This window comes from Babylonia areolata, chromosome 18, assembly GCF_041734735.1.
Source record: "Babylonia areolata isolate BAREFJ2019XMU chromosome 18, ASM4173473v1, whole genome shotgun sequence".
Classification (NCBI taxonomy): domain Eukaryota; kingdom Metazoa; phylum Mollusca; class Gastropoda; order Neogastropoda; family Buccinidae; genus Babylonia; species Babylonia areolata.
The window spans coordinates 47,314,187-47,333,924 of record NC_134893.1 but is presented as its reverse complement, the minus strand read 5'-3'; the positions used below and the strand labels follow the sequence as shown (position 1 = coordinate 47,333,924).

The 19,738-nt window shown below is 45.4% G+C and overlaps 1 protein-coding gene across 2 annotated transcripts in view; it reads left to right on the top strand.

The window, feature by feature from the left end:
- Window positions 1-19,738, top strand: part of LOC143292849 (uncharacterized) — a 290,755-nt gene that overhangs the window by 25,006 nt on the left and 246,011 nt on the right. For both annotated transcript variants that reach the window (XM_076603474.1, XM_076603475.1), the window contains exons 12-20: window positions 821-955; window positions 2,918-3,082; window positions 4,586-4,773; window positions 5,265-5,394; window positions 7,249-7,334; window positions 8,321-8,408; window positions 11,436-11,564; window positions 14,837-14,910; window positions 16,898-17,135. In XM_076603474.1, the coding sequence (XP_076459589.1) occupies window positions 821-955; window positions 2,918-3,082; window positions 4,586-4,773; window positions 5,265-5,394; window positions 7,249-7,334; window positions 8,321-8,408; window positions 11,436-11,564; window positions 14,837-14,910; window positions 16,898-17,135 (1,233 nt within the window). The remainder of the gene's footprint in view (window positions 1-820; window positions 956-2,917; window positions 3,083-4,585; window positions 4,774-5,264; window positions 5,395-7,248; window positions 7,335-8,320; window positions 8,409-11,435; window positions 11,565-14,836; window positions 14,911-16,897; window positions 17,136-19,738) is intronic.

Below are 19,738 nucleotides of genomic sequence, written 5' to 3'. Positions count from 1 at the left end.
CTTCTTGTGAAGCTGGTAGTGTGACGGTCGTTGTAGTGGTGGAAGTGGTTAGTTGAAATGTTGTGATGGTTCCCCTGTTCTTTGTTTCTGATACTCTCTCCCCCCCCCCCCTTCTTCTTCTTCTTCTTCTTCTTCTTCCTCCTCCTCCTCCTCCTCCTCCTCTCCTCTTCATCCTGCTTCTTCTTCTTCTTCTTCTTCTTCTCCTCCTCCTCCTCCTCCTCCTCCTCCTTCTCATCCTCCTCCTGCTTCTTCTTCTTCCTCTTCTTCTTCTTCTTCTTCTTCTTCTTCTTCTTCTTCTTCTTCTTTTCTCCTCCTCCTCTTTCTTCTCTTCCTGTTCCACCTTTTGCCCCTTCTACAGCAGGTGGGTTTTTTTTTTCTTTTCTAGCTGATAATTCAGACGCACTGCCAGAATGACACTTTCTCTCTTCCTGGCATTGTTTTGGAGTTTTTCGGGTCATCCAAGTAAATGTTTCAATTGACGTTTGCAGATAACTGGATGTCTTTGTTTTTTTGTTTGTGTGTGTGTGTGTGTGTGTGTGTGTGTGTGTGTGTGTGTGTGTGTGTTGTGTGTGTGTGTGTGTGTGTGTGTGTGTGTTCAAGGAAACCAATAATTATTCGTCAGTCAGTAAGTTAGTTGGTCAAGTGTCTCCTTGTTGGTTAACATTCCTATCGAGCGTTTACCTTTTTTCTAGCCACCAACTGTATTCTAAAAGAAAGATGTATTTGCTCATCGATTCATTCCGTTATTTATTTTGACTGATGTTTCTATTGTGTGTGTGTGTGTGTGTGTGTGTGTGTGTGTGTGTGTGTGTTTTGTCAGCTGAGTGGTGACCCCGCCCAGTCATATTCCTTCGCGGTGCTGGATACGTCACTCTTCACCGTGACGTCAGACAGGTTCATCACTGTCAACACTGGCGTCCTGGACTACGAAACTGCCCCCCGTATCGTGTTTCGCGTGCGTTGTGTTTTTCCCCTGTTGTCTGTTTTGGTTTTTTTTTTTTTTTTTTTTTTTTAGAAGTGTTTGAAGAGAGCTGGGTGCAAAAATAAGTGGGGATCATTCGCAGAGTCGTGAATATTTATATGGGTCGTGTGTGAATGTGTGTGTGTGTGTGTCTGTCTGTCTGTCTGTTTATTCATTGTTGTGGCTGGTTGGTTGGCTGATTGTAACGATGATATTGTCGTGGTGTTTGTATGTGTGATGTGCGGTGGTGTGTGTGTGTGTGTGTGTGTGTGTGTGTGTGGTTTGTGTGGGGGGGGGGGTGTATGTGTGCCCGCAGTTATAAAAATGTAGCAGACTTCTGAACAACAATTCACTTTGATTGTAGAACAAAATGGGTAATCCTCAGGGGAAAAAAGTACGGGTGGCGCTGAGCTGTGGCGAAGCCATCTCCCAATGGAGAGCACCACCAATAATTATGACAAAGTGAAAATCTGTTGTGATAAAAATAATGCAACACAATACAATACAAAACAACGCAATACAGTACAATACAATACAATATAATACAACACCAGTAGAAATATAATGCAACTACAATACAATACCATCACCGAGCTGGCAGTCCACGCGGCCAGGTCCTGATGTCAATCCCCAGCTAGGTGTCCAAGATAGCGAGTCAATATCCAAAGGACGTAGATGGTGTGAGGGGTGCGGAAGGAGGGGGGTGGGGTGGGGGCGGGGGGGGGGGGGTCCAGAAGACCTCCCCTGCAATGCACGTGTGTCGAAAACGTCACCGAAGACCGCATGCACTGAAGACAGACGGTACGGTGGGACAATCCAGCAAGATGTGGTGGAGCGAGTCACACAGGCGGCAGAGGAAACTTCATGTAACAGCCATCACGTGCAATCCACTGCCGTGCCCGACACCGTGGAGGGGAGGTCACAATGATGGTTTCATGACAGAATACTGGTACGCTGGCTGTCTACAAGGGAGTTCTGGCGTTTGAGGAGAGGCGTCTTCAGGACCTCCTGGACCAGAAGCGAAAGTTCCGCAAAAAAAAAAAAAAAAAAAAGGGAGGAGACGAGACCCCATCATGTGCTGTTGCCTGTCCACAGTGCGGCCTTTGGGATACCGCTCCATCCCCGGACTGACTGACGTCTTCATCGTTCGCGATGGACTTCCATGATGATGATGATGATGATGACTGGTTCACATGCAGTAGTTCCTCTAACACACACACGCGCGCGCGCGCACACACACACACACACACACACACACATGTATATACATATATATATATATATATATATAAACATATGATAGTTGAAATCATATTACTTACAGCATATATATGTAAATATAGACATATATGTACATATATTTATATATAGTATATACATATGTATATATATGATAGTTGAAATCATGTCATTTATATATATTATATACATATGTATATTATATGATAGTTGAAATCATGTTACTTATAGCATATATATGTAAATATAGACATATATATATATACATATATTTATATATATTATATACATATGTATATATATGATAGTTGAAATCATGTTGCTTATAGCATATATATGTAAACACACACACACACACACACACACACACACACACTATATATATATATATATATATATATATATATGGTATTATGACTATGCTACTTGCCTACCGATTTACCTACCCATCTACGCACGCACGTACATGTGTACATGCGCAGTCAAGGTCGTTGATACCCACACGCACACATGGCAATAGTAAGGCTTTGAATTTCGCTCCTCGCCCCCTTCCCTCTCATCCCTCACCCCGCTATGCAAATCACCTGCCCCACCCCCTACCCCGTCCCCCACCCACCCCTACCCCCTGTTCATTCTTATTCATTGTCCGTTACATTAATAAACTTCACCTCCCCTCCTCCCTACTCGCCCATCCCTCCCCCTCCCTCCGGTGTGCAGGTGGTGGTGACGGAGGGAAGCACAGCAGAGAGGAGGTCGTCCACCTCCACCTTCACCGTCAGCGTGCAGGACCGCAACGACTTCGCTCCTGTCTTCCAGTCCCCGAGCTACGCCGTGTCCATCCCGGAGGGCGACTACACCTTCAGCAACCAGCAGTTCCTCACGGTCAGACCTCCGCGGGGCTGCTCGGGGTGGGGGTTGGGGGGCTGCTCGGAGTGGGGGTGGGGGTGGGTAGTCGGCAGTTTTCTGCATTGCCGTTCACTGTAGAGAAATGGACGAAATGAAGTTGTCTAAGACCAATGTAAAACAGCAGTTTGCATGTAGTTTGAAAGCGTATAAGTAAGTGTGAACAAATACGGCAAAGTTAAAAGCATTCGTCTAAACTGAATTGAACCTTCTGAAAGCCAGGAGAATGAGCTCTCCCTCGCACCCTTAACTTTCCAGAACCATTGTCACACTTCAAGGCGCAAAGATGAAACTAGCTGGAACTGTCGGCTGGTTTACTAATGCACACCCGTACGCAGCAGTCTTACTTTGAACGCAAATGGCACACACAATGACCGAACAACCGACCGAGTTCCGTTTATATACGGTGAGAGCGACTTCGACTCCTCCACACCCAAAGCGATGGAAGAGTCATTCTTTCGCGTTGCATGGCATGAACTTCCGCAGCCAGCCAGCGAGAAAGCAGGTATAAGATAAAGAAATGTGAGGAAAGTGGATGAGGGCAAGAGGTGGGTGGAGGGTGGAGGGACAAGGGGAGGGAGGAGGAAGCCACGGTGACGGAGTGGTACGATAGAACGTAGTGGACATTGGGAAGAACCTGAAGAGAAACTGTTCGAGTCTGTGGTGTGGGTGGTGTGTGTAAGAAAGCAAGGGTTATTGTGGGGGAACATATGGTTTTAGGAGATCGTTTAATTAAGTGGGTGGGTAAGAGTATGTTTCGGGTGGTAGATGAATGAATGTGGAAGGGGGAGCCGGGGATGGGTGGGGGTTGGGGTGAGGAGGGGACGAAGCAGTAATGACTATTGTTTCTTCTTAAGCAACTTTTAATGGAACGTATAAATCCCATGTACCCGAAAATCAATAATTAACCGTGATATCAAAATTGTCTGTGAAATTTTCATGACTAAGGAAGCATCCATTCTCATCAACAATATCTCTTACCAGAAAAATGCCATTTACTTGTCAAGTTGTTTTTTGTTGTTTTTTTGTGTTTTTGTTTGTTTGTTTGTTTGTTTGTTTTTGTTGTTGTTTTTTTGTTGTTTTGTTTTTGTTTTGTTTTTTGTTTTGTTTTTTTTGGGTTTTGTTTTGTTTTTTCTTTCTTTTTTTTATACACCATTGGACGAATCTCTAATGTGAAGATTAGTATAAAACAGACGACGGGAGATGGGGTTGTGATGAGTAGCAAGGTGAACGTTTGAATGGACAGTTAGGTGAGAGTGTGAGGCAGAGGAGATGAAAAAAAAGGTTTCACTGTTGTTCTAAGTCAGGTTAGTCAGTCAGTCAGTCAGTTGGTCAATAAGATAGTTATCGATTGATTGACTGATTGATTGATCAAGTGATTAATCTAGTTTGTTAGTTGGTTGGTGGGTTCGTTGGTTGATTGGTTGGTTGGTTGGTTGGTTGGTTGGTTGGTGAGATAGTATCGAATTTTCTGTTATGCAGGTAACGGCAACCGACGTGGACAGTCAGGTAGTGACGTATTCCATCGACGCCGTCACCAACAACGGCGGCTCCCTCTTCTCCATCAGCAGCGGCAGCGGCGTGCTGTCGGCGGTGGGTGTCCTGACCCGTGGCTCCTTGTACACTGTCGTCGTGAAGGCCTCCGACAGCCCTACCTTTGGGGAGAGCAGGTAGAGAGAGAGAGAGAGAGAGAGAGAGAGAGAGTGTATGTGTCTGTGTGTTTGTGTGTCTGTATCTGTATCTGTGTGTGTGTGTGTGTGTGTGTGTGTGTGTGTGTGTGTGTGTGTGTGTGTGTGTGTGTCCGTGTACACGTATTTGTGTCTGTTTTTCTCTCTGTGTGTGCGCGTGTGTTTGTGTGCGCCCGTGTGTGCGTGTGTGTGTGTGTACGTGTACGTGTGTGTGTGTGTGTGTGTGTGTGTGTGTGTGTGTGAGTGTGTGAATATGTGTGTGAATATGTGTGTGTGTGTGAGTGTGTGTGTGTGTGTGAGAGAGAGAGAGAGAGAGAGAGAGAGAGAGAGAGAGAGAGACTGCGTGCTTGTGTGACTGCGTGCGTGTACAACGGGGCGACGGTGAAGTATGCAACATCCCGAAGCCGCCGGCATCGCTTAATATTAACTAACAATGGATTCAAACCGCCCTGTGTCCTGACGGATGCCGGCAGGTTCAGCACGGTAGCAGTGGTGGTGAACGTGACCAGTACCCTCAACCAAGGGCCCAGCATCCCTGCCACTGTCTACAACGTGTTCGTCAGTGAGGGCGTGCCCACCTCTTCCTCCGTCTTCGCCACGCCGGTAAACAGTTCTATACACACACCCTGAGCAAATGATTGTTAAAAATATAAAGGAATAAACGAGACAGATAGATAGAGAGACACACACACACAGAGGGAGAGAGGTAAAATATAAAGGAATAAACGAGATAGATTGATTGATAGAGAGAGAGAGGGAGAGGGGGAGAGAGAGAGAGAGAGAGAGAGAGAGAGATTGGTAAAAATATAAAGGAATAAACGAGATAGATTGATTGATAGATAGACAGATACATAGATAGGTAGATAATAAATGAATGAATAATAAATAGGTATCATTTAAGACATGAATAAAAACAAATGACTTGTTTTAGATTGGTGAACTTATTTTCCGACACATTGTTTTTTTCCAACATTGTTCCAATGTTAGTCATAATCGATAGCGGGTTTGTTTATTTTCTCAGAGAAGAAGAGTTAGTAGTAGTTCTTTTAATGAAGAAAACTCAGTAATCGTTCTTCCCAATAAAGAGGACATAGCAGTAGTTGTTTTTGTTGTTTTGTTTTCTTTGTGTGTGTGAAGTAGTTTTAGCAGTCGCGTTTCTCTATGTAGATTAACAGCCGTTCTTCTCAGTCAAGAAGAGCAAGCGGTAGTTCTTTCCCAGTGGTGAACAGTTAGCAGCAATTCGTTCCAGAGGAGAAGATTTAGCAGTAGTTCTCAGAACAGAAGAGTAAGCGGCTAGTTTTTCTCCCATCCCAGCCCCGTCCGAGTAGCGTGTTCAGTACAAAGAGTGAGTCCTGCAGACTTCGGGGTACTAGCAGCGGACTGGTTTGTCAGTTCATGAGAACTAATGTAACTTTCTCCCCCAGAGTATGTAACAGTAGTCCCCAGTACCTCAGGACTGGACTAGACAGTAACTGTTCTCCACTTCGTAAGGTCTAGTGGAGGGTTGTTTTTTTCTGGGGGGGGGGTTTGTGTGTTTTTTTTTTTGTTCTGTTGTGCAACGATTGGCGTTGTCGTGTAGTGGTTGTCCTACCGTGTCTCGCCTGTCTCCCGGTTGTCCTGCCGTATCATTTTCGTCCTGTCGTGCTTCGCTTTTCCTGTCATATCAAATTTGTCCTATTGCGTCACGGTTGTCCTTTCGTTGTATGCTTGTCCTATCATTTATGATTTATCATTTGTCCTACCTTTTCATGACTGTCCCGTCGTGGTATGTTTGTCATATCGTGTGGTGGTTGTCCCATCGTGTTGTCCTGTTGTGTTCATGTTTGTTCTACCGTGCTGTGGTTGTCCCATGGTGTCGTGTTTGTTCTATAGTGTTACGTTTGTCATGTCGTGTCGTGCTTGTTCTATGGTGTTCCGGTTTGTTCTATCGTGTTTTGGTTGTTCTGTGGTGTCATGTTTGTTCTATCGTTTTAAGTTTGTTCTGTTGTGTTCATGTTTGTTCTATTGTGTTGTGGGTGTCCCATGGTGTCAGGTTTGTTCTATCGTGTTGTGGCTGTCATATGGTGTCATGTTTGTTCTATCGTTTTAAGTTTGTCGTGTTGTGTTCATGTTTGTTCTATTGTGTTGTGGTTGTACCATGGTGTCATGTTTGTTCTATCGTTTTAAGTTTGTCGTGTTGTGTTCATGTTTGTTCTATTGTGTTGTGGTTGTACCATGGTGTCATGTTTGTTCTATCGTTTTAAGTTTGTCCTGTTGTATTCATGTTTGTTCTATCGTGTTGTGGTTGTCCGTCCTATGGTGTCAGGTTTGTTCTATCGTGTTTTGGTTGTTCTATGGCGTCATGTTTGTTCTATCGTTTTAAGTTTGTTCCGTTGTGTTCATGTTTGCTTGCTCTATCGTGTCGTGCTTGTCCTATGGTGTTCAGGTTTGTTCTATGGGTTCACGTTTGTTTCACAGGCCTCTGATCCTGAGGGGGATCCGCTCACCTTCTCCATCATCTCCGGCAACACCCAACAGAATGATTTCGTCATTGGAGCCTCCGAGTTCGTACCTGTGTCTTTCATTCATTTCTGCTGATAGTTCAGTTGGCTGACTGGTTGGCTGATTGTAACGATGATTGTTGTGGTGAATGGTGTTGTGGTAATGGGGATGTGTTCATGGCAATGGTTGTCGTTTCTGATAGTGATTTTCGAAGTTCGTTTATGATTGTTGTTGTTGTTGTTGGTTTGTTTGTTTGCTTTGTTTTGTGTGTGTGTGTGTGTATGTGCGTGTGTACGTGCGTGCGTGCGTGCGTGCGTGTGTATGTGGATATATGTGTGTGATTGTAGATGTGTCTGTATGTGAGAGAGAGAGAGAGAGAGAGAGAGAGAGAGAGAGTGTGTGTGTGTGTGTGTGTGTGTTTCTTTATTTCTTTTTTCCTGTTTATTTCAGTCCTTCGTCTCTTCTGAAACTGCTTGCAAAATCACTGGATTGTTGGTGTGCGAGGAGAGAGATTGTAGTGTAGTGTGTGTGTGTGTGTGTGTGTGTGTGTGTATAGTGTGTGTGTGTGTGTGTGTGTGTGTGTGTGTGTGTGTGTGTGTGTGTGTGTGTGTGTGTGTGTTCATTCGTTCTTTAGTTTAACGTTTTGTTCGCTAAAAGTGATATTAGTGGAAAGGAACTGCGAAGAGAGAGAGAGAGACAGGGACAGAGACAGAGAGAGAAAGACTGACACTGACACTGACACTGGCACTGACACAGGTTTTATTGTGAAGGCCACTGGGCCATACACAAAGAGGTAGGGGGATACAATGGGGCAATTCAACATACAGAGAGAGAGAGAGAGAGTGTGTGTTGAAACGCAAATGAAATGTTTCTTTTAGCATTTAGCAACAATTTCTTTTGTATGCGAAAAAAAAAATTGCACCCAACGCAAATGCATGCGTTTTTTCATCATTTAAAAACAGTTTCTGTTGTATGACGGATATATGCATCCCATCCCATCTAGACTGGACTTTACTTGTGGTCATAATTATTTGTTTTATTTCTACAGTGGCATAGTGCGAAATCGTGTTCGTCTGGACTTCGAGACTCGCCCTTCCTACAGTCTGGTCATTCTCGTCCGAGATCAGAATCAGAGAGTAAGTTCTTGATCAAGTGTATTCTTCAAGCAAAGATAACAAGAAAAGAAGAAAGATGAAAGGATAGAATACCTGATGGTCAAGCGCTTTCTTGTTTGAATATGCTTTGTATGTTGCTAATGTTTATATGATTTGATGATAATGATAACACTGATAATAATGGACATTCGTTGAGCACTTTCCTCCCTTGAAGAGAGCTCAAAGCGCTTGACAATAAACATTGAACACACACACACACACACACACACACACACACACACGCACGCACGCACGCACACACACACACACACACACACACACACACACACACACACACACACACACACACGCACGCACGCACGCACGCACAATAACTCACAAAAGGAAGAAGAGGAAGAAATGACGATTTAGCGCGCATTTGGATTTGGAATTTATGTAAAGTGTTATTTAATTGTCTTCAATGCTCCCACCCCCACCCCCACGCATTCCCTACTCGCTTTTGTTTTGTTTATTCATCTATTTATCCATTTATTTTGTGTGAGTGGGTGTAACCATTTTGTTGTGCATGCAACTGAATGTGTTACAGTCTGAATGGAGCGTGTGCATTGGTGTGGGTGTGTTTTTGTGCGACTTTTCTAATATCCAGTGGTTTGTGAGGATGAGCGAATGAACACCAAAATATTTTCCTTTTGTTTTATACATGAACTGGGAAAAAACGTGTCATTCTTTGTCATTCAAATTCATGTGTGCATGTCATGATTTAAATGAGTTATATAGTATTATATTATTGTGTGTCTAGTAGTAGTAGTAGTAGTAGTAGTTCCATGTCTGCCATGCATATTTTGCGGAAGAGAAAAATACAGTCTAAACAGCAGTTGTTGTTTCTTCATGGATAACAAAGCACGTTAACCTTGATTCTATAGGGTTAAACAAAGAACAAGAGGGGAAACAATGGACCGTAAGAGCTACAGGCAGCAATCATGATAAAAGTCATTCGTCGTAATGTCCTAGCTGCTGACAACAGAAACACCAGTGACCACTTTTAAAATGTAGAAAAGCCACAACTATTCAAACTGAAGTTCATTTGAAAGCCTTAGAACAAAACCTGCAAATGGATATGTCTGTTTCTCAGTTGTGTCTTCCTCCTCTCTGTAAACTACGTGGAGAGTCACCGGGGCGTCACACAGAAGAATTGTCCACTATAATCCTCCTGGTCTGTCGGTTGTGCGTTTAACTCTCTCTATACGAACTGCGAAAGAGACGACGTTAACAGCGTTTCACCCCAACTACCATCATCAAAATATTACAAGCGGAAGGCTCTTATACTGAAGAGTTGAATGTTGGCAAAGAATACCACAATTCTGACAACGGAAGCTAAAGGTTGGGTCATTCAGACACCCACAGGACATCCGACGGGTATGTGTAGACGAGAAGAGAGGACTGGCCGTACTGAGTGAGTTAAACTTGGGTCTCATGTGTTGTCAGTCGATCGTTTCTCTCTGTCCTACCCTCTGCCTCCAGCCCCGCCTCTTAGCAGTTCCTTGGAGGATTGTTTTGGCAAGGCGATTGGATCTTGTAACATGGCCAGAACAGAGTGGGCTCCTTTTTCATTGATGTCAGCAGATCTTCATATGGTCCATTGTGCTGCTTGGATTGGTGTACTTCTTCACTGGTGATGTGTTCATTGTATCTGATGGCTTGAATTTCTTCTTTCCAGAACCGTCGTCAGGGTCCACGTCTCGCATGCATACAGAAAGCTGGAATATTGCCATGCGCACTGGTGTCTGCTCTTGTGATGAACATGTTGCTGTCCTTTCGTTCAGGTTTCAGTCTGGACAGTGCTGATGGTCTTTGCTACGTTTCAGAAGATTTCTGATTTGGATCCTTCATTACTGATGATGGATCCCAGGGAGGGGAGCTGTTGAACAGTTCCTAGTTTCTGTCCTTGGACAGTTATATCAGCAGTGATGATGGTGTTCTGGCTGGCCGTTAACTTGATCTTTTTGGTGGTAATTTCCATGTTATATCTTATTGATACATCATCCAGTCTTTTGATAAGTTTGGCAAGTTCTTGATCTTTTCCTACCAGGCCATCGTTGTCATCTGCGAAGCGAAGGTTCGTGATGGTTCTTCCTCTAGTGCTGACTGTGCTGACGTGATCTTCAAGTGCGTCAGCCATGATGCGTTCCAGGAATATGTTGAATAGTGTGGAATACAGATGGTAGGCCTGACAACCTTTCACCGAAGTATGGAAACACTCTCCAGTAGAATCTTTTGGGAATACTGCACTGATCGCTTTGGAGTATATGTGATGGATGGGGTTGAAAAGCTTTTGGCTGGTGTTAACCCTTTTCGTTGTGGCCCAGAGTGCTTCCTGCCAGACTCTGTCAAACGCCTTCTTGAAGTTTCTGAGGACGTGATAGAACACGCTCTTGTGTTGGCGGTTATTTTTGTTTTTGTTTTTTGTTGTTGTTGTTTTGGTTTGTTTTTTGTTTTTTGTTGTTGTTTTTTTTGTTTGTTTTTTTTTTGTTTGTTTGTTTGTTTCTTTGTTTTTGTCGTTGTTGTTCGCTTAACGATTAATTGAGTAAAAGCATGAACTCTGCCCACCGTCCCTAAAAAGAAGCAGTCATATTTTATATCAATCACTATTCCCACATTCTATCTCAAAACCTCTTGGTATGTGCACAATGAATAAAAGCCAACGCCGTGAAATGCCTTTTTATTTAAAAAGAAAATTTTAGCATTATTATGATAAGAAATGGCACATCTTTTGTCTCGCAAAAAGCATGTCCTTGTCGTAGTGCAAAGAACACAACTACGCCAGTGAATCAGTGGTGTTGATGTAACCCCAATGGAGATGGCGGTCAGTGTGGCAGGGACGGTAAAAGTTCATACTCTTTAGCTGCCCTTCCTCTCTCCGTGTGTGTGTGTGTGTGTGTGTGTGTGTGTGTGTGTGGTTCTTTCCACATCTTCCTATCCTTTTCTCACTGAGTGAAGAGGGCTAACACGTATCAGTGATGATGACGGTGGTGTGGTGGATGCTTGCAGACAGCGACCACGACCCTGAGCGTGACAGTCACGGACATCAACGACAATAACCCCTCCTTCCTCAGCAGCTCCTATGTCTTCACCGTGCCAGAAAACGGGCCGGTTGGCTATAGCGTTGGCACTGTTCAGGTGAGGTGGAGTTCATTACGTCATCATGTGTCTTCTTTGCCCCTCCCCCGACCTACCTCCTTCCCCCCCTCCCTGCATACCCTTCTATCCACCCCACTTCCACTCCACCTCTCTGTCTCCCTTCCTCAGTACCCCCCCCCCCCCCTCTCTCTCTCTCTCTCTCTCTCTCTCCTCTCCCTCCCTCTCCTTCATTTGGGGCCATGGCCTATAATGAATAAATCATTCGTATCGCTCTCTCTCTCTCTCTCTCTCTCTCTCTCTCTCTCTCTCTCCAGTTAAGGTATCTAAATTCCTCTTCTTGATCACGACTGTAGGGTACACAGAGTGAATCCTTACATCCATCCATCCACCCATCCATATATTCATCTGTCCACCTATCCATCTATCCTTCTTTCCATAACAGAGCGGTGTTTAATGTGTCATTCCTTGGAGCAGTTCCTTGCTGGGTGTCAAGTTTTTTGTGTATGTGGGGCGTCGACTGAACGTCTGATGATCTGTGTGGAAGGGAGTTGGGAGGGGGAGGGGGTAAGGGGGGTGGTCGCTGGCCAACGTTCACAAAGCGCTGGCTGGTCTCGCTCCCCTTTGATAGTAAACTCTTTGATTGATGATCCTTGGTGAAATGAGATCAGCGCAGCATGAAATTTGGGGTGTGCTTACTACTTTGTTTTTCTTCTCTTTTTAAAAATGATTTTATGACTACTGTTTACTTTACAAACACGCTGACCACCGGAGAGAAATCTGACACATTTCTTAATTGGTGTGATGAAAATCACATTTAAATAAATGTTGCCCCCCCCCCCCCCCCCCCCAAAAAAAAAAATATATATATATAGTAACTCAGAAACAAGAAATCATGTTATGATGAAATTACCATAAATGAAATAAAGTGAGTTGAGCAGGTAGGCGCATACGAATATCTTCTTGTTTTAGTTGATAATAAGCGTTCTTGAAATGAAACTTTTTTTACTACACTCACTAAAAAGAACAACTGTCGCATGTACTATCTTAGAAAAAATGTAGTCTTTCGATGTGTGCAAGCAGTTGCTCCAACTGTTTTACGTATTTGTTATCTGTGCTTACTACTTCGTGTGTACGTACAAGTGGTGTAATTGATTTTACGAAACAAACGTAATGCGATCCTACGAGGATGAAGTACAGACAAAGAACGGCGACCGACATCCTGACCTGTCAGTTTAATGTTATCCAAGTGAGATGACCACCCTTCACCGATGAATTATATATATATATTGGTCAACAGCAGACAATGGGGTTTTAACTCTCTCCATACGAACGGCGAAAGAGACGATGTTAACAGCGTTTCACCCCAATTACCATCATCAAAATATTGCAAGAGGAAGGCTCTTATACTGAAGAGGTGAATGTTGACAAAGAATACCACAATTCTGACGACGGAAGCTAAAGGTTGGGTCATTGAGATACCCACTGGACATCCGAGGGGTCTGTGTAGAGGAGAAGAGAGGACTGGCCGTACTGAGTGGGTTAACGTGTCCCGCTCAGAGTTGTCTGTCTTGTGCTGGTGTTCCCGCGGCGTGGGGATGGGGGAGGCAGAGATGGAGCTGGATGCAAAGTGAAAACCTTTCAGTATCGTGCACTCTGTGTGCCGTCCATTTGTGTGTGAACCGCCAGGAAAAACGTTTCGACCCGACAGACTCATTTGGTGGCGATGCGGCGTTATCAAACTGTTTTAGGTCCACTGAGAGAGAGAGCGAGTATGTGTGTGTGTGTGTGTGTGTGTGTGTGTGTGTGTGTGTGTGTGTGTTCGTGTGTGTATGTGTGGGTGTGTGTGTGTGTTGGCTCCAAGAAGCTGTAGCATGCGCAGCGGCCATACCCGGGTAAACTGTCTCTGCAGACGGGCTAAACCTGGTGAGGGTGGCCGACAGTTCTCAAACCCCCGGTGAGTTAGGGCTTGTCTACCTAGAGCATATGAAAATTGGACTCGGCGGACTGCGCGGAGGAAACCGCCAGATTGGTTCAACAGGCAGAAAGGCCAATCCAGCAGAGCCTCGCGGAGCGCGACCAGGGCAGCGTGAGACACGTGGGACATTGCTGGCCATCCACTGCATCTGTCTCCATCCCTAGCTGTCTTGCAACTGGATCCTGATGGTCTCGGCCGAGAGAGTGAGGTTGACGTTGCGCAACTCTTCTTCACTTTAAACAAAGTCATTGCGCAAGTTATTTAGTCATCCATATGTGTGGAATAGAAGAGGCACCAGTCCTGAAACTAAGCTGAAAGTGTACAGGGCTAGTGTACACCCTACACTGCTGTACGCCTGTGAGACCTGGACCGTTTACCAGCGCCATACCAAGAAACTGAACCTCTTCCACACAACCTGCCTCAGGAAGCTCCATGGGATCAAATGGCAAGACTGGGTCCCAGACACCGAGGTCCTCTCCCGTTCGGGTCTAGCATTCACACCATCCTCATGCAGTCACAGCTTCGCAGGACATGTAGCTCGCATGCCAGACCATCCGCTGCCAAAGAAACTCTTCTATGGCGAGCTACAACAGGGCATGGAGGCCAGAAAAAGCGTTTCAATGACACGCTGGTCATCCCTGAAGACGTTCAGCATTAATCCAGACACATGGGAGCATGCAGCTGTGGACAGGTCCACATGGCGCTCTGCCATTTTGAAAGGCGCCTTGACTTGTGAAGCTACCAGGACAGCCCGAGCCTCAGAACGCCCAGCAGCCGCCACCATCCCCTGTCCACATTGCCACAGAAACTTCAGGGCGCTGATTGGACTAACCAGCCATCTGCGCACACACCGACCCCAACCCCAGCCTCAGGATGACTAAGATGGTCCTCGTCATGCTGACGGACGAACAACAGAGAGAGAGAGAGAGAGTGTGTGTGTGTGTGTGTGTGTGTGTGTGTGTGTGTGTGTGTGTGTGTGTGTGTGTGTGTGTGTTGTCTCCAAGAAGCTGTAGCATGCGCGGCGGTCATATCCCGTTAAACCGTCTCGGCAGACGGGGCGAACCTGGTGAGGGTGGCCGACGGGTGTGTGTGTGTGTGTGTGTGTGTGTGTGTGTGTGTGTGTGTGTGTGTGTGAGTGCGCGCGCGCGTGCGTGTGCGCGTGTGTGTGTGTGTGTGTGTGTCTTTGCATAGTTATTGCCCAACACGAAAGGGTGGAGGAAGAGAACGAAAGCGTACATATACGTTCAGGTGATAAGCCTGGTGGAATTGATTCCAACCATTTATGGGATTTGGAGAATTACGAATGTCACATGGTACTTTTGATTCTGTTCCCCAGGCTACTGACCGCGACCAGGCTGGTACGCCGAATGCCCAAGTCTTCTATGCTTTTGCTACTGGCAGTAGCGACAGGTGAAACCGAGGGGGCGGGGGGCGGGGGGGTGAGGGGGGAATATGGAAAGAATTACACACACACACACACACACACACACACACACACACACACACACACACACACACACACACACACACACACACATGCGCGCGTACGTACACGCACGCATACACATACGCACGCACTCGCACACGCGCGCGCACACACGCGCGCACACGAGCATGCACGCACACACGCACGCATGTATACATGCATACATACATGCATGCATACATGTGTGCATACATATACATAAACATACACATATACAGTCATGGAAGCACACACACACACACACACACACACACACACACACACACACACACACTCAGACGCACGCACACACGCTCACGCACACACACACACACACACACACACACACACACACACACACACACACACACACACACACCCGCGCGCATGTACACGCACAGTATGAGCATGCACACGCACGCACGCACAAACACAGACGCGCACACACACACACACACACACATACTCACGCGCGCGCACACACACACACATGTACACGCACAGTATGAGCATGCACACGCACGCACACACACACACACACGCACGCACGCACATACACGTACACACGCACACACACACACACACGTACACACGCACGCACACACACACACACACGTACGCATGCTGAGAGACCTGATTGACAGTCACTCCCAGCCGCATCCTATACTCTTTTTGACCCTGATACACTTGGTATACAAGCAATTAAGACCTGTTCGATTCATTTCCACATATATCTTCTCGTCCTCCGCCTTCTTCTCTTCCTCCTCCGACTCTTCCTCTTTCTCATCGTCGTCGTCCTCCTCCGTCTTCTCCTGGTAGTACTACTACTTCTGCTGTTGCTGCTGCTGCCACTACTACTACTACTACTACTGCTGCTGCTGCTGCTGCTGCTGCTGCTGCTACTACTACTACTACTGCTGCTGCTGCTACCGATACTACTACTACTACGGTGGTTTCTGCTTCTGTTTCTGTTTCTTATTCTCACCCTCCCTCTTCTTCCTCCTCCTCCCTCCCCATCTTTCTTCCTTCTTGGCCTTCTCCTCTTCAACTCCTCCTCCTGCTTTACTACTACTGCTACTGCTGCTGCAGCGACTGCGGTTGCTATTACTACCAGTCAGTACTAATGCTGCTACTTTTTCGTATCGTTGTTGTTGACTCACTTGTGTAAACAAAGTGAGTCTATGTTTTAACCCGGTGTTCGGTTGTCTGTGTCTGTGTGTCTGTGTGTCCGTGGTAAACTTTAACATTGACATTTTCTCTGCAAATACTTTCTCAGTTGATACCAAGTTAGGCATAAAAATAGGAAAAATTAAGTTCTTTCCAGTCATCTTGTTTAAAACAATATTGCACCTCTGGGATGGGCACACACACACACACACAAATGAAGCCTAATTATATGCAAACTGCATTTACTGTTATATTTATATTTTTTGTATTCTCTAAACTTGGCACTTTGATCTGATATTCTGACCCAACAACAAGAGCAGTCATTATTATCATTTTTTGTTCAAACAGGAACTTCTTTTGCTAAGCATGGAAGTTTTTGTTTATTTTGCAAACGTTTTGGTGCAGATAGTAAAGAAGGGAAATTACTCTGTAATTAATGCTAGGGGACTTAGTTTGCTTTAAACTGATCTTTCTCATCTTAAACATTACATTTTGAAATTATACTCAATACATAAAAAGCTTGGATTTTTTTTAAAGTGTATCACAAGTGAGTCTTGAAGGCCTTGCCTCTCTTGTTGTTGTATGGGGGCGGGGAGGGGGGTATTTCTTCTTTGCTTTACTATATATTTTGGTGATAATATAATCATTCCGTTGCAATCGTACAATTCACGGAACCCCTTGGTATTGGGGCTATGCATTTTCAAATAACCCAAAAGCACCAAAGTACAAAGACATTTTGTTAACAATGCTCTATGTGTACTACAGATTCACCATAAGCTCAAACGGTACGATCACCACAAGAGTTCCCCTGGACTATGAGAGCCAGAAAGAGTACTTCCTGGTGGTGGAGGCCTCGGATGGCGCCGTGGACAGGCGGTCCAGCACCACCACTGTCACCGTCAACGTTCTGGACGTGCAGGACAACGTGCCCATCTTCGTCCGCTCCCTGTACGAGGCCCAGGTGGCGGAGAACAGCAACAACGCCCTGGTCACCACAGTCACCGTACGTAGTGTAGTCACGGTCACCAGTGTCACCGTACGTAGTGATGTAGTCATGGTCAGCACTGTCACCGTACGTAGTGATGTAGTCATGGTCACCACTGTCACTGTACGTAGTGATGTAGTCATGGTCAGCACTGTCACCGTACGTAGTGTAGTCCTGGTCACCACTGTCACTGTACGTAGTGTAGTCATGGTCACCAGTGTCACTGTACGTAGTGTAGTCATGGTCATCACTGTCACCGTACGTAGTGATGTAGTCATGGTCACCACTTTCACCGTACGTAGTGTAGTCATGGTCACCACTGTCACCGTACGTAGTGATGTAGTCATGGTCACCACTTTCACCGTACGTAGTGTAGTCATGGTCACCACTGTCACCGTACGTAGTGATGTAGCCCTGGTCACCACTGTCACTGTACGTAGTGTAGTCATGGTCACCACTGTCACCGTACGTAGTGTAGTCATGGTCACCACTGTCACCTTACGTAGTGATGTAGCCCTGGTCACCACTGTCACCGTACGTAGTGTAGTCATGGTCACCACTGTTACCTTACGTAGTGATGTAGCCATGGTCACCACTGTCACTGTACGTAGTGTAGTCATGGTCACCACTGTCACCTTACGTACTGATGTAGCCCTGGTCTTCACTGTCACCGTACGTAGTGTAGTCATGGTCACCACTGTCCCCGTACGTAATGATGTAGTCATGGTCACCACTGTCACCGTACGTAGTGATGTAGTCATGGTCACCACTGTCACCGTACGTAGTGATGTAGTCATGGTCACCACTGTCACTGTACGTAACGCGTAGTCATGTAGTCATTGTCACCACTGTCACCGTAGGTTGTGATGTCGTCATGGTCACCACTGTCACCGTACGTAGTGTAGTCATGGTCACCACTGTCACCGTATGTAGTGATGTAGTCATGGTCACCACTGTCACCGTATGTTGTGATGTAGCCCTGATCACCACTGTCACCGTACGTAGTGTAGTCATGGTCACCACTGTCACCGTACGTAGTTATGTAGCCCTGGTCACTACTGTCACCGTAGATAATGATGTAGCCCTGGTCACCACTGTCACCGAACGTAGTGTAGTCATCGTCACCACTGTCACCGTACGTAGTGATGTAGCCCTGGTCACCACTGTCACCGTACGTAGTGATGTAGCCCTGGTCATCATTGTCACCGTACATAGTGATGTAGTCATCGTCACCACTGTCACCGTACGTAGTGATGTAGCCCTGGTCATTACTGTCACTGTACGTAGTGATGTAGTCATGGTCACCACAGTCACCGTAGGTAATGTCGTCATGGTCACCACTGCCACCGTAGGTAATTTCGTCATGGTCACCACTGTCGCCGTACGTAGTTATGTAGCCCTGGTCATGACTGTCACCGTACGATGGCTAGGGTGTGTGTGTGTGTGTGTGTGTGTGTGTGGAGGATGAGTGTGTTGGTGGATGGATGGGGTTTGGGGGACGGAGGTAGGTGATGACAGGCGCAATAGTCGAATTATTAAAGCGCTGGACTTTCAATCTGAGGGTCGCGGGTTCGAATCTCGGTGGCGCCTGGTGGGTAAAGGGTTGAGATTTTTCCTATCTCTCAGGTCAACATATGTGCAGACCTGCCAGTGCCTGAACCCTCCTCGTGTGTATACGCATGCAGAAGATCAAATACGCACGTTAAAGTTCCTGTAATCCACGTCAGTGTTCGATGGGTTATGGAAACAAGAATATACCCAGCATGTAACCCCCACCCCCACCCCCCCGCGCCTCCCGAAACGGAGTATGGATGCCTACATGGCGGGGTAAATAAACAAAACGGTCCTACACGTAAAATGTTAAATGTTATATGTTTGTCTGAGTGTGTATGTGGCTCCGACCGAGGATAGGCGCTATATAAGTATCCATATCAATCAATCAATCAATATCAATCAGTCAATCAATCAATCAGTGTGTGAGTGTGTTCTGTTGAATCAATCTCTTGGGTTTTGTTTCAAATGAATATTTCCTCCTTTTTTTTAATTAATATTTTCTTCTTGTCTTTTTTTTTAAGTCAGCGCTTTCTTTTGACAAGAACGAAACAGTTTCAGTTTCAGTTTCAGTAGCTCAAGGAGGCGTCACTGCGTTCGGACAAAACCATATACGCTACACCACATCTGCCAAGCAGATGCCTGACCAGCAGCGTAACCCAACGCGCTTAGTCAGGCCTTGAGAAAAAAAAAGAAAAAAAAAGAAAGAAAAAAACACCGGGGGAATAAATAATAGATAAGCTTGCATAAATAAATAAATAAATAAATAATAATTATAATATAGAAAAAGGTAGTAGTAATAATATTAGTAATACTAATAAAATGATAATAATAAAACATAAATAAATAAATAAATAAGACAACAATGGTGATAAATAAGCGAATAAATGTAAAATATGAAGACACACATTCACACATACACCCACACATGCATAACAGAAATGCACCAAACATGCAGTTTCACATATATGAAAGCACAGTCAAATACATATAAACGTACATGAGCTCCAACACACACACACACACACACACACACGCATTACCGTGCACCTCCTCTACCCCCCTCCTCC